Raw genomic sequence first — 14,380 nt, 5'->3', positions numbered from 1 at the left:
TATGAACAGCAAGGAAGTTGTCGCCACGCTTCCTCCTGCCACCACTGGAATCTCCTGCACATGCTCAGTTCATACACATGTACTGCAACAAGCATATGAAGGGAGGGGGTGCCCGCGTCAGTGGCTAGAAACATGCAACAAACTTCCCTGATGTTCTGATGGCCCAGGGGCTCCTAAGAGGATGTCTTCAGCTGGCGAGTTTTGGGGAACCCTGCAAGCAGCACCAACAAAGTATGCTCCTGCTGGGTGGGCCTGAATGCAAAGTGGGTGGACCCTTGCCCCCCAGGGCCCACCCATGGCTACACTACTGATTGTCCAGCAGCTGTATTGTAAATAATGAGCACAGGTCATGCTCCATGGAACAGGGCCAAAGGGCAAAAGCTGATAAGCATGTGAGACAGAGACTCATGATCTGATAAGACATTCTTACGTGCAAGCAAGCGTGGGAAAGGAGCAATTATGAAGAGACAGAAAAATGTGGTTTAATAACAGAAAAAAAGCAGATGGTGTTGAAAGAAAACAGAATGATCTCTGAGGAAGATAATTTGCTTTAGTAATGTGAAGAACTGTTTAAAATAAAGGTATATAAACAGCTGAACCAGTGCATTACGTTGGAGAGACGGTGACAGAAAACACCTATGTGTAGTAGCACTGTTCTCCCATAAGAAACTATTAATCGTTTTTGTATTTTGGTAAGTAATAAAAATTGCTTTTCTCATACGCGGCCTTCTTGGTCTTTTATCACTCCAAATTGTGAACATAATACATAAAAATAATTTTGGGTGGTTTTAAAAAGACTAGCATTAAAACAGTATGTATTTCTGGAGAAAACTGGAGTCTTTGCACGTTGAGATAACTTTTACTGGATAAACACAGACATTACAGTAGATGAGGGTTTGAGGGCACACAGGCTCCTTCTTCAGTTGTGTATATAAGTGCTGAATATGTGAGTGTTGGTGTGTGTATTGTGAGGAATATGAGGGTGAGAGGGAGAATGAAGGCACATGGAGGAACGAGGAGGCTCAAGAGGGAGGGAGACTGGGTAGAGAAAGGAAGGAGTCTTTTCCCCTGGGGGATTGGAGAAAAGGAAAAGACTACAATCCCCAGCAGCCCCTGAGTAGGTCCCATGGTAGAAACAGGGACTTCAATCCCCAACAGCCCCCAGAGGAGGTCAGGAGAAGGGCAAGAGAAGGGAGTTGGAAAAACCTGTCCCAGAGAGCCAGGATGAGGGAAGGAGTTCTGAACCTGCCCAATCAAGCAAATGGAGAGCAGCTGAGCAATGGGTGTGGGGAGGAACCTATGGACTGGCAAGGGGAAGAAAAGGAGGAGGAACTAGAGCAAGAGGAGCTGATGGAGATTGCTGCTCTGACTAAACTGGAAGGAAAGGAGGTGAAACAGGAGAGGGCTGCTCGGGAGGAGAGCCTGGTAGAAGAAGGGAAAAGGTGGCTATCCCACAAGGAGAGCTGAGAGAACAGGTTTACCATGGAAGGGTCATGCGGGTGGTGGTCAGGGTATAATGCTGGTCTGGTTGGGGAGGGACCCTTGCCACTCTCCCTAGGTTGATTTCTTTTGAAAGGGAGAGAGGAGGAGTGGTGGTTTTGGGCATAACTTCTATACATGAACTGCTGGGAGTTTGAACCCTTTCTGAACTGCTATGTTTGGGGAATTGTTTTGACTAACTGCTGATATGAACTGCTGGGGAGGGTTTGAACCCTTTCTGGAGCTACCGTGTTTGGAGAATTACTTTGCATACCTGCTATAGATGAACCGCTGGGAGTTTGAGCCCTTTTTGAGTTACTTTGTTTGAAGAATTGCTTTGCATAACTGCTTATATGAACTGCTGAGATTTTGGAACCTTTTGGGTTTTTTTTGTTTTGTTTTGAATACTATGCTGTTGAACTGCTATGCTTCTTGAGAAATGCTGCGGTGGGAACTACCTTTGGAGGAGCAGCTGACACAAAGGGATTACAATAAAGTATAATGATCTGACCTTGTGGATTGCCGTGTGCTCTTTAGCAGTGGATTACAGCACACAGCTCAGCTAAAGGGCCGAGGGACTCGAGTCTTCCGGTGCAGGAGACTTTTCCAAGAGTCTCCTGATGGTGGAAACCTTGCAGTATATGAATATGTGTTCTTTCTTGATTGTGTATACAACTGAATTATGATGGTAAGATGAGATGACTGTCATGACCCTTTTGTAAACTGGGACTGTTTTAAGGGATTACTTGTGGCTGCCATGCTCTCTGTACTAAGTTTAAATCGAATGAGTCAGAAGAATAACTGTCTCTTTTCAGTGCACTCACTGGAAGCTGACTTGGACTTTGACACCTGTCCACTCTGATGGACCTCTGATTGAAACTGGCTAACTCAATAGAAAGCAGGGAAAATGCTACAAGACATACATGTTCTTTACAGTTTTTCAGGACATAAAACAACTATTGTACTAACCTGTTTCTTTTTTAATATTTATTTATTTGTTTGTTTGTTTTATTCATTTATTGCATTTGTATCCCACATTTTCCCACCTCTTTGCAGGCTCAATGTGGCTTACAATATAGTGGAACTAAGAAGAGAATAGACATTTGGTGTTACAGAAGGATTTTGGGTTGCATGGTAATGGAATACATGATAGTAATATAACAGAAGGCATTATTAAACATTTCTGGATATATGTGGGGAGTTTCACATGTGTTGATCTTTGTGGTATATCTTGTCAAAGAGATGGGTCTTCAGTAGTTTGCGGAAGTTGATCAGTTCATAGATCGCTTTTAGGTTGTGTGGCAACACGTTCCAGAATTGCATGCTCATATAGGAAAAGGTTGATGCGTGCATTAATTTGTATTTTAGACCTTTACAGTTGGGGAAATGAAGATTAAGGAATGTGTGAGATGATTTTTTAGCATTTCTGGGTGGTAGGTCTATAAGGTCTAACATGTAGGCTGGGGCATTGCCATGGATGATTTTGTGAACTAGGGTCCATACTTTGAACATGATGCGTTCTTTGAGTGGGAGCCAGTGTAGCTTCTCTCGTAGGGGTTTTGCACTTTCGTATTTTGATTTTCCGAATATAAGTCTGGCTGCCGTGTTCTGGGCTGTCTGGAGTTTTTTGAGTATTTGCTCTTTGCAGCCAGCGTAGAGTGAGTTGCAGTAGTCTAGATGACTGAGTACCAATGATTGTACCAGATTACGGAAGATGGTCCTTGGGAAAAATGGTCTTACTCTTTTTCATTTCCACATTGAGTGGAACATCTTTTTGGTTTTCGCGTGATTCTCAATATCACCTTTACTGGCCTATAAGAGGAACTCATCTGAATTTTAGGTCAAGTAATTTCTGGCCTGAGTAGCTGTGTGTTCTACCTGATGCTGTAATTACATCCCTCCCCCTTCTGTTATCTTTTGTTTCATACAGTCAGTAAACTATAAGCTACCTTCCTTATGGGTCTCGTTTGTCTTTTGTCTTCCCATCTTTCTGTTTTATGTTTCAACAAGTATTCAATGTAAACCACCTTGATGTGTGCAATGATTGGCTGTGCAACAAACAGGCTATGAAATAAATAAAAACACACTTATACTTTATCATAGACATTTCTTTGTTTTCTCATACTTAAATGAACAGCATCCTGCAGTCAAGGTCGGCTCAAAGCACTTTGGCACCCTGACCCAACTTTTGGTTTGGCACCCTCCCATTAGCGCAGTCCCTTCTCAGGCCGTCCTCCTCCAAGGCCTACAATTAAAGACAGCTTTCCCCTCCTGAATATTGACAGTGTTTCACCTAATGCTACCCGCATCAGCCCCTGAGAGTCTTCCCTCAGCCGCCCGCACCCCTGTGGAAACAGGAAGTGATGTCCAAGGAGGGGCCAGGACATGGCAGAAGGAAGATGCTGGAGCTGATGCGAGTAGTGTTAGGTGAACCGCTGTCTGTGTTTGGGAGGGGAAAACTGACTTTAAAGGTAGATGGGAGAAGGTGGTCTGAGACAGAAAGAGGAAGGGGGGTTTCGGTTCTTCTTTTTGTCCTTGTATATGCAACGCCAGCAGGTAAGCTCTGGGCCAGCTTAACCTATAAGACCAGTGATATCACAGATTCAGGCATTTGGCACCCTGAGCCAGAGCCTCACCTGGTCCACAGGTTGAGCCAACTCTGCCTGTAGCGTAGATATACGAGATGTACAGTATGGAAAGGCATGTCCAGACCATAGTTCTTCTGGTTTTCCTAACTACTAATGCACTCTTGTGCTTGTCATCAATTAGAATGGATGTTAGAAAACTCAGGACTGAGAGATATTATCACTGAACCTACTTAACAGCCATTACCTGGTCCTCAGTGGGTAGACGTATGCCCACTGCTAACAATGAACACTCCACTGGGTGTCTGGGCCCGACATTCTCTTCTTTCACTATTTTCAATGCTATTACTGTATTTCCCAGCACAAGCAGCTCACTGAGGGGCAGATGTAGAAAGACATCTGTGCACAGCTCTACTCTGAGCATATGCGCCTAGCTTCTACCAGGAATGTAATACCGTGTCATGCAGAAAGTTAAATGTACTCTATTTTTATGCGTGGAGAACTTCTGGCTAATGGAGGGAGGCGTGCCAAGAGCATGGGTTCTTGTGCACATGTCCAAAAGAAAACGGAAGTGCTAGCACACATTGGTGCCTGTTCCTCTGCGCCTAAATACGAGCCTCATAAAAATTTATGCACAATTTTTGTGAGGCGCCTTTCGGTTTTGTTCAGACACATGCACAGGTCTGTAACCTCCTTTCTGCCTTTGAGCCTTGAGGGCTTCCTTCAGGTTACAAAAGGAGACAAAACTGGCAGTTAAATCTCAAAAATCAACATGAAATCCTCTCTGTGAACCCATGTATGCAGCCCCAGATCTGGTGAAAAACTTCTCATGGCACCTGCACATTAAAAGCCCCTGTTTACCTCCCTGCATAGCCATGGAACACAATGGCCTCATTAGCATTCATTTTAATAAATGTGCAGCCATGTATTCTGTGTAGGGTTACCATATTTTGTCCCCCAAAAAGGAGGACACATGCCCCACTCCACCACACACCCCACCCGCCCCCTTTCACGCCCTCGCTCTGCCCCTTTCACAGCCTTGTTCCGCCCCTTTCATACCCTTGCCCCACCCCCTGCCACAGCCTTGCTCCACCCCCTGTCACCGCTAAGTCAATGGGTAGCAGTAAGGTCTTAGACCCAAAATGGACGCGCGCCAAATATTATTTTGCCGCACATCCATTTTTGGCAAAAATTTTTAAAAAAGGCCTTTTTTACAGGTGCGCTGAAAAACGGATCTGCGTGCGCCCAAAACACACACCTACACTAGCGCAGCCCATTTTTCAGCACACCTTAGTAAAAGGGCCCCTCAGTCTGTTAGCAAAGTAATGGCAGAGGGCTACATATATATAATCTTATTTATTTGGATTTTTTTAACTGCCTTTATGAAAAGAGGTTCACCCAAGGTGGTGAAATCATAATTTTTTAGATCAATACAAAGTGTGACATGTTAAGAAGTACAAGTGTTTACTTGCCAAAAAAGAAAGAGTGACCTAAGGCATGACAGAAGAACACTGGTTAGAGATTCAAAAAGCTAATAAAGAGATATTTATGTAGGGGTTTTCTAGTTATTGTGGCTTTCTGGATAATGATTCTGTTTAAAAACAAGGAAAACCAGGACTACTATGGCACAATGGCTTGGGGGTCAGGCTGGCAGTCTTAGTTTGGTGTTGGGAATGGGTATTCAATAGATATAAACTGCTACCTTCTTCCCATAATTCTGCATCAGAGAATTTGTAATTAAGTTCTTATGATGGGTATTCATGGATACATCACATGCACCTTCCTCTGCTTCACACTGACTTAAATGTTGGTTAATTAACATTTTAAATCTTAATCACAGGCACTGAGCATGTTAACAAATGAGCCTCAAAACTCATAAAACCGCCCACCTTGGACTTTCAATCCTGTTTTTAACTGACTTTGATGTGTCTCAGATGTGAGATTTTGTATCTAAATGAACCTAGCCTGTTCAGATAGGGGGAAGTCATCTTCTTGGTATATAATTTGAGTGGATTCCCAAGAGATGAGAGACCACAGAACACACCGAGTTCAATGTTCTTGAAATTATTCCCATTTTACTCACTGAGGAAGTCAAACTAGTTAATGCCAGTAAGGATCCACAACAGAACTACCCCCCCCCCCCCACCACCCCACACCTCACTTAACCCTTCCCTTCTGTGACAGCCAGCCCACACTGGAGGAATCTTTACGATCTTCCTCATTTTCTGGATGCAGAACATGGTGCATTTCAAACCTGCATTTGGGCTAGATTCTAGCATTACTGAACTAGCCCATCTCCATTGCCTTTGAGCATTTCACTAGATTAATTAGATTAACTGATGAACCTTGCTCACAAGGTGCTGATGCTGAATGAAAATCTAGTTTGCTGAGGATGGGGGAAGTGCTTACAGCTTGGTTTGTACACCAAACCAAGGAATTTGAGGAAACAAATTTTCATTAGTGAGCCATGTCAAACCAAGCTAAATTACACCGTAGGGACTGTCCAATATTTGGCTTTACATTAACAGCATATTAAAATCCTGTATGCTTTATTTACAATAAGTAATATGGCATTGTTGGGCATCAAGCACAAATCAGGGACCTGGGATATATTTTCTTTCTGCATAATATATAATTTGAGTTTCAATTCTTAGGGGTTTATATAATACAGGCAGAGTGAATTTCTGTTTCAATTTCATGCTTGGAGCCAAAACTGAAATCTGAATTCAGCCTTGTTTCGGTTTTGGCCAAAAATGAAGGTACATTTTCAGTTGAAACCTAAACTCTGTGCTGGGTACCCCATAGCACTTCCACCATTGCTCCGGGCTCCTGCTTGACCCCCCCCCCCCTGAACAGGCACAGGCACAACCCCTTCCTCACTCCCCAACTGAGCAGGAGCAGCACCCCCTAGACCTACCCTCTGAGTCCATGGTAGTCTAGTGGCTAGCTCCCCAGTTGCTCCTGCCCATGGTGTCTCTGCTGTCAAAATGACTGCCGCGAACTCTAGCGGCTTTTGCTCCTGCCCTGACTAGCCACTAAACCACCATGGGCTCTAAGGTAGGCCTGAGCAGGGCCCTATGGGTGGGTCTGGGGGTAGAAGGGCCTGCTGGCCAAATAGGAGAAATACACTTGCATAAGTACATAAGTATTGCCATACTGGGAAAGACCAAAGGTCCAGCAAGCCCAGCATCCTGTTTCCAACAGTGGCCAATCCAGGTCACAGAAACCTGGCAAGATCCCAAAAAAGTACAAAACATTTTATACTGCTAATCCCAGAAATAGTGGATTTTCCTCATCTTAATAATGGCTTATGGACTTTTCTTTTAGGAAGCTAACCAAACCTTTTTTAAACCCCACTAAGCTAACTGCTTTTACTACATTCTCTGGCAACGAATTCCAGAGTTTAATTACATGTTGAGTGAAGAAATATTTTCTCTGATTCGTTTTAAATTTACTACATTGTAGCTTCATAGCATGCCCTCTAGTCCTCGTATTTTTGGAAAGCGTAAACAGACGCTTCACATCTACCCGTTCCACTCCACTCATTATTTTATAGACCTCTATCATATCTCCCCTCAGCCGCCTTTCCTCATAGGGAAGTCGTCCCATCCCCTTTATCATTTTCATGGCCCTTCTCTGCACTTCAGAACATAATCAATACAGGAAAATATCCAATACATTTTACAGGCTTAAAATACACTGGTCCATGGAAAACCCTTCCTTTAATATAGGCATAGCATAGTCACAAACACACATGCATGTTTTACTGCATCACCTTCTTGCAAGGGTGATTCTCCCCTGCGCTGTCTGCCTGTTTCAGTCTGCAGGTTTCATTAAAAGTATGCTACTATCTATCTCTCTTCTTTATTTAACACAATTCATTTCTACTGTAAAGAGGTTTTTTTTCAACAATTGCTTCCAACATACACACCAACACCCATATTTTGTATAGGCTATTCAAATTTAGTTGCGGAGCCCAGATGCATGTGTAAATTAATTAGTCCATTGGGGCTAATAACCAATTATTGGCATTAATTAGAGTTAATTGGCACTAATTTGGATTTACATGCACAATTTCCTGTTCACTATTCTATAACATTACGCACCCAAAGTGTCTCACGTGCAACCCAAAAGGGGGTATGGGCAGGTCAGGGGCATTCCGAGAAATTTAAGCAGTGTTATAGAATACAGGAGTTGTGCGCCCAACTTGCGTGCCAGGTTTTACACCAGGTTTCGGCAGGCATAAGTCCTCATGCCCATCTTTGGGCTTGGGAATTGGCGCTAAGCGCCAGTCTATAAAAGGTATTCAGGCTGGAGCAATCTATATAGAATAACATTGGGACCAGATTTTTCTCAGTGCCTATTTTGGGTGCCATTTATAAAATTACCCCCTAAGGGCTTAATTTTGTGTTGAAATCTTTTTTTTACTAAAGCAGTGCTGAAGTTACACCATAAGTAATACAGTATAAAATAAAAAACAAAACATATTATATAATTTAAAAAATGAACCATAACTTGGCTCAGCAAACAGATAAACAATGAAACAACCTGTTTAGAATACATTATTGCATTACTTGAATTTTCAGCTGTGTATTCCCTTCCTTCCTCCCCTTCCCTCCCCAACACTAGGTCCCTAATTAAGGAACAAGGACCAGCCAAGCCATTTCAACATTACAGAAAGTTTAATATTATGCTTCGTACTGTGGGTGTAAGTGTTGACAAAAAAACATTCCCATATCCTTCAGAATAAGGCCCTTTTTCCTAGTAAGGTCTTGTATTCCAAATCTCTCCATTGTTAGCAAGGAGATCATCTGCGACCTCCATATTGATATAGTGCACTGACCCATAACAGCAAAATCATCATTTTTGCCATTAATATTCCACATATGAGGAATGCTTTCATTCCTTTCGGTATTGGGTAGGCTATGTTATAGGCATCAAACAACAGATCTGGCACCACTTGAATGTGTCACGACCATTGTCCAGTTATAAAAGCTAAACTTTTTGTCCAGAAGTCTTGTACCTTTGGACACTGCCAAAACATACAGATGAGTGTAGCATTGTGTGATTTATATTTAAGCAGCTATCTGTTGGTTGAATATGTGCTTTCCAGGCCATCCAGAGCGAGATATATAATGTCATTACAAATTTGTACTGTAGATTATTTATTTATTTATTACAATTTATATCCCGCTTTACCGAAAGCAGGTTACAAAAAACACGTACATATTTAAAATACAATCGAAATAGATCAACATCTGCAGAACATGAAATCATAGAAGAACAAGTTTCAATAAAATCCTTATGTGAAGAAACTTGTTCTCCAAAGTTCACTGGAGAAGGCGTGAAGTATGACAACCCTCTGGAGATAACAGAGAGCTAAAGGTATGATAAGGCAGGAAATGTACTGGGATTCTGTCTACACAATGGCTGCTAAGAACCAAATGATATATCTGAAAGTTCAGATTTCTTGTTCATCTGTTGTGATGTCAGCAACGGAAAGTAATGCTCTCCCATCTCTCATATTCATGGATATGGAAGATTACCAGTTTTCTTCAAAGTTTAAATTGTGTAGGGCAGAGTACGATAGCTTTGCCTATATAGCATTTCTGAATAAAGAAGGGACACATTTCCTCATCCTACTGTTAACTACTGGTGTCCCTAAACCTTTTTCTCAGCTATGACTTCAAATTTCAAAATAGAATGCATTGAAAATGTGAATAAATTAAGAACTCTAAGGGGGATAAGGACATGTTTCAAGTCTCAGTGGTTCATCCCATAGTCCCCCACCACACCCTTCCATCAACATTATCATATACCTAGCTCTCTCCAGATTTCTGCCTCCTGTTGTTCTCTAAGAGAAATCACAAACCATTAACAACATGAAAATCTAGGATTTCAAAGAGGCAACAGGTCAAGGGCTGCACACAGTCCTGGCCATCAGCCAAACTTACTCTGCCAGCTCCTCCAAGCTCCGATACACATCATCATCACTCTCTGTGGTCTCTTCTGAGGGAAAGGGCCTGTGTTATTAGAAAGAAAAAAAAATTAAATACAGTGTGAGATGACAATCTAGAATAACCTGAGAAAAATAAAACTCACAGAAAGCAGTTATGGTGAAGTGTTCAAAGAAAATGTTAGGCTTACATACCCTCAAATGAAAGAACACATGAAATAATATATGAGTTTCAGAAAGGAACTCTGCTCACAGAACAGCACTCCTAGCGCAAGGTTCCAAACCTATCTTTGAGCCACAGATGCCTTCAATCAGCTCAGCGCATACCAGAAAGACCGTATCACAGATTATAAAATGTCTCTCAGCAATCTTTACCCAGAAGGGTGACTAGGAACAAGCTGGATAGAGAAGTGTTCTTTAGACTAAAACCCTACCTTTAGCTTTCACCATGCCTTCCTTACAAAATAAGACATGTGGATGTGTGAGGACTCTTAATGGGGTAGGCATCACTGCAGCAGTAATACGTATGTGTACCCCAAGTTAAGTCAAAAGGTGCTCTGGGCAATCCTTGTTCCCCAAACCCTCTCAGGCCAACCTGCCACTACTGGGAATGATTTATCTTTATTTAGTTCACACCTTATCATTGGTAGTAAAAGGTATGTTAGATTCAGGTAAAGTAGGGAATGAATACCTGGTACACAAAAACAATTGAAACTTCTTAATTTATTCCAAACAGGATAAAACAAAATAACATAATGAATGATACTGGCTTCTGTGAGAAAGTCATTCAGAGTAATGAGCTCAGCTGGCTACTACAGGGCCTGAAGCTGCCAGCTCTAGGACAATTACGACAAAAGCTTATTCTGAGATTCTGCTCATGTCTTATTGTTCTTTTCTTAAGGGTAGATTTTCAGAGAAATCTAGCCAGTTAGATCCCCAGGGATGAAAATTTATGCTCACGGAACAGTTAATTAAGAGGCTAAAGTGAGCTAAGTCTAAAAGTGGACAGTTCCAGGGGTTAGGTTTTATGGAGAGACTGTTCTTGTATTCCTGTTTGATGTTCTCTGCAGAAACTGTGACAGAGGATCTGCCTCATGCTAGTACTTCAACACTGTGAACCATAATGTCATGCTTGTATAGCTGGTGGAAACTGACATCAGTGTTACAGTATTTGCATGGTTCAAATTCTGTCTGTCAGACTGAAAATGATCAGTTCAGTTCAACCAGTGGCGTAGCCACAGGTGGGCTTGGGTGGGCCAGGGCCCACCCATTTATGGCTCAGGCCCACCCAACAGTAGCACATGTTTAGTGCTAACTGGTGGGAATCCCAAGCTCCGCCAGCTGAAGATTTCCCCCTGATGGTAACAAAAACGCTACTCTCCACGACACCTGCGCATGCTCAGTTTTCAGTGCAATCCTGCTGCCAAGGTGGAAAGAGGTGTTTTCCCACCAGCTGAGTTTTTTTTTGGGGGGGGGGAGGGAGAACACTTGGTGCCTACCCAATTCTTGCCTAGGCCCACCCAAAATCTGTTGTCTGGCTACGCCCCTGAGTTCAACAGCAGATCATCTCCTTGGATACTGAACTACAGGGTACCCGAGGAACCTATACTGTCACCTATTCTATGTATTATCTACCTCAAGCCTCTAGCTGAGCTGCCTTGGTTGATGGACACAAAATTCTATTTCTAAGCCAATAATGAATAGCTACTCATACCCACTGAACCAGATGTACCCACAGCTTTCAGTGAACTGACTGCCAGTCTAAGCAATTCAGGAATGGACAAAAAAAATCAACAAACTTTGCCTGAACCTAAGCAAAACAGAGATTTTGTGGGTTCCTAACAAAAGCAAATAGGTACCTGACTTAATTACCATTTTGGAAGTATGACCTAAAATCGCAGGTCAGGAATCTTGGGATACTACTAGACTCATCAATTACTTTGATCCTGAAAATTCAACCTTTAAAAACTGCTTCAATCACCTGTGGCAGCCACAGTGGTCCATGCTGTGATGTCACAGCTAGACTACTGACAGCGAAAAGTGCCACTAGAGGTTGTGGCAGCCATTTTTTAAAATGAATTAACATGCTTATTGGAGTTTTACAAAACAAAAGTAAGAATGAACAAGGAGCGAGTGGGCATCACTCCAGATTTTTGGACCCTGCAAAATCACCAGGGACTAAAGAGGTAGGCCTAGGAGGCCTACAGGGGTGGGGGGGGGGGGGGCTGGTCTGGGGTATACTGCTTTCAGAAGGAGGGAAAGGGGTCAAGATCAAGATAGCGGGGGGGAGGGGGAAGTGAGGGAAATACTTTGGTCGGCCCCAGCAGCCTTGAATTAGCCCTGGATATTCAATATCAGTGCCCGACCATAGCCCGGTATTGCTATCAGCAGCCAATTCTGCCTACAGCAGTTAGCGTTTAACAAAACGTCAACTGTCGAAGTCTGAATATTGACTGGAATGAACTTTTATACATGTTCCTGCTGGTTGCATCTGCTTTTCTCTCCTCCTTCTTCCCTCTTCCCTTCCTTAATCGCTACACATTACTAACTGTATCTGATTTCCTTATATAACAATGTTAACAAATCTATGTAAGCCACATTGAGCCTTGAAATAGGTGGTGGAATGTGGGATACAAATGCAATAAATAAATAAATAAATAATAAATAAATATTTCCATGCAGATCCTTTTGCCTCTTTTTTTCTGAGCCCTCCCCAAAGACATAGAAACAGTTTCTATTCTATGTATCTATACAGCTCTACATATGTCTACTAGCGCTATAATAATGTTAAATAGTATTAACTGAAATTTGTGCTTAAGAATGGAATATTTAAGGTTCCACAGTAAGTAATGAAGGTGCCCTGGACTCAGAGTCTGGAAGTTTCCCAGCTCTGGGCTCCAGGTCATTTGACAACTCCAACTTAGCTCCTGTGCCAAATCTTAAGTTTGTATCTCTCTCAGTCCACTATCCCTCTATGGCTCAGTGTTCACCTACTCCAAGATAAAAGAGCAGCAGTGTGCTATAGAACTGCAGGTTCTGTCTAGACCAGGTGACCAGTGCTATGCTAGTGGTGATTGTATTTGTCCTTCTTTTGTCACGAGATGCTGTAATTTCTTGGCTCTTAAGACCTCTGAGACACTGAGAGCTACAGACAGCCCCTTATGAAAGACAAGCTGCCTCCCCCAGCAGCCTGCCAACAGTCCTCTTTATCACTGCTTGCTGCCAATGTCAGCAGCAAATGACTGTAGAGAAAGAGTCAGCATAGGAATCATTTGGAAAACATGAAACAACAAAGCAAGCAGGGGGGCATGAACATAAAGCCAGCTGCACTGACACTCACTCTGCAATATTGCATAGCGAGCAGAAATGACTGACTGCTGAGCAGGTTCATCCCAAATTCTAAGGGACTTTAAACATAGACAATGAATGAATGAAGAAACTGCTGCTAGGCAGGGTCTGCGCATGTTCTAAATTTATTTATTTATTTTATTTGTTGCATTTGTATCCCACATTTTCCCACCTTTTTGCAGGCTCAATGTGGGTTACATAATGCCATTAACGGCGTTAGCCGATTCCGGTCTGAACAAATACATGGTACGAATGAATACAAGGTGATGTTGTGATAGATAAGGTACATCTAAGGTAGGTGTAGATTTGGGGAACTTAGAAAGGGGGGGGGGGAAGAAGAGTCAGGTAATGTCCTTTACGTTCTTTGGTTGCATTGTGTCGCAGGTGTCCATGTATTTTTATGTTGGGTCGGTGGGGTATGCTCTTTTGAACAGGACCATTTTTAGTGATTTCCGGAAATTAAGGTCAAACTTACTGTAGGACACTTGAGCATGTCCCACGGTAAGTCCTTTTAAGATGAGTTAGGCACGTGTTAGTACCTAATGCAGTTTAGTAAAAGGGCCCCCTAGCCAGGTAATCAATTATTACATCTCACCTCCAAATAATTTATCTGGTTTTTATACGTGATATATCACAGCTCTTCACAGGGACAGTCTGCTCATGCTTCCAGATTTTATACAATACAAAAAGGTATGGTGGGGAAAGACGACACTCTGAAACACTTCACATGTGAAATTAAAAAAATAAAATAAAAACCTGAAAAAAATAATAGCAACAAAGAACATGATGGCAGAAAAATACTATATAGCCTATCCAATCTGCCAATCCATACCAACTGCTCAGCTTTACAAACCCTTCCTCTCCTTCAGAGATCCTCGGTGCTTCTTTCATGCTTTCTTGATTTCAAATACCATTCTTGTCTCTACCACCTCCACTATAAGACTCTTACAGGCATCTACCACCCTTTCTGTAAAGAAATATTTTCTTAGCTTACTCCAACTTTCCCCGTACT

At 42.4% G+C, this 14,380-nt stretch overlaps 1 protein-coding gene across 2 annotated transcripts in view; it reads right to left on the bottom strand.

The window, feature by feature from the left end:
• VAV2 (vav guanine nucleotide exchange factor 2) overlaps positions 1-14,380 on the bottom strand; it is a 362,905-nt gene that overhangs the window by 98,684 nt on the left and 249,841 nt on the right. For both annotated transcript variants that reach the window (XM_030207689.1, XM_030207690.1), the window contains exon 4: positions 10,019-10,087. In XM_030207689.1, the coding sequence (XP_030063549.1) occupies positions 10,019-10,087 (69 nt within the window). The remainder of the gene's footprint in view (positions 1-10,018; positions 10,088-14,380) is intronic.

This window comes from Microcaecilia unicolor, chromosome 6 (genome assembly GCF_901765095.1).
Source record: "Microcaecilia unicolor chromosome 6, aMicUni1.1, whole genome shotgun sequence".
NCBI lineage: Eukaryota > Metazoa > Chordata > Amphibia > Gymnophiona > Siphonopidae > Microcaecilia > Microcaecilia unicolor.
The sequence above is the reverse complement of the archived record's forward strand: the minus strand, read 5'-3'. Positions and strand labels throughout refer to the sequence as shown.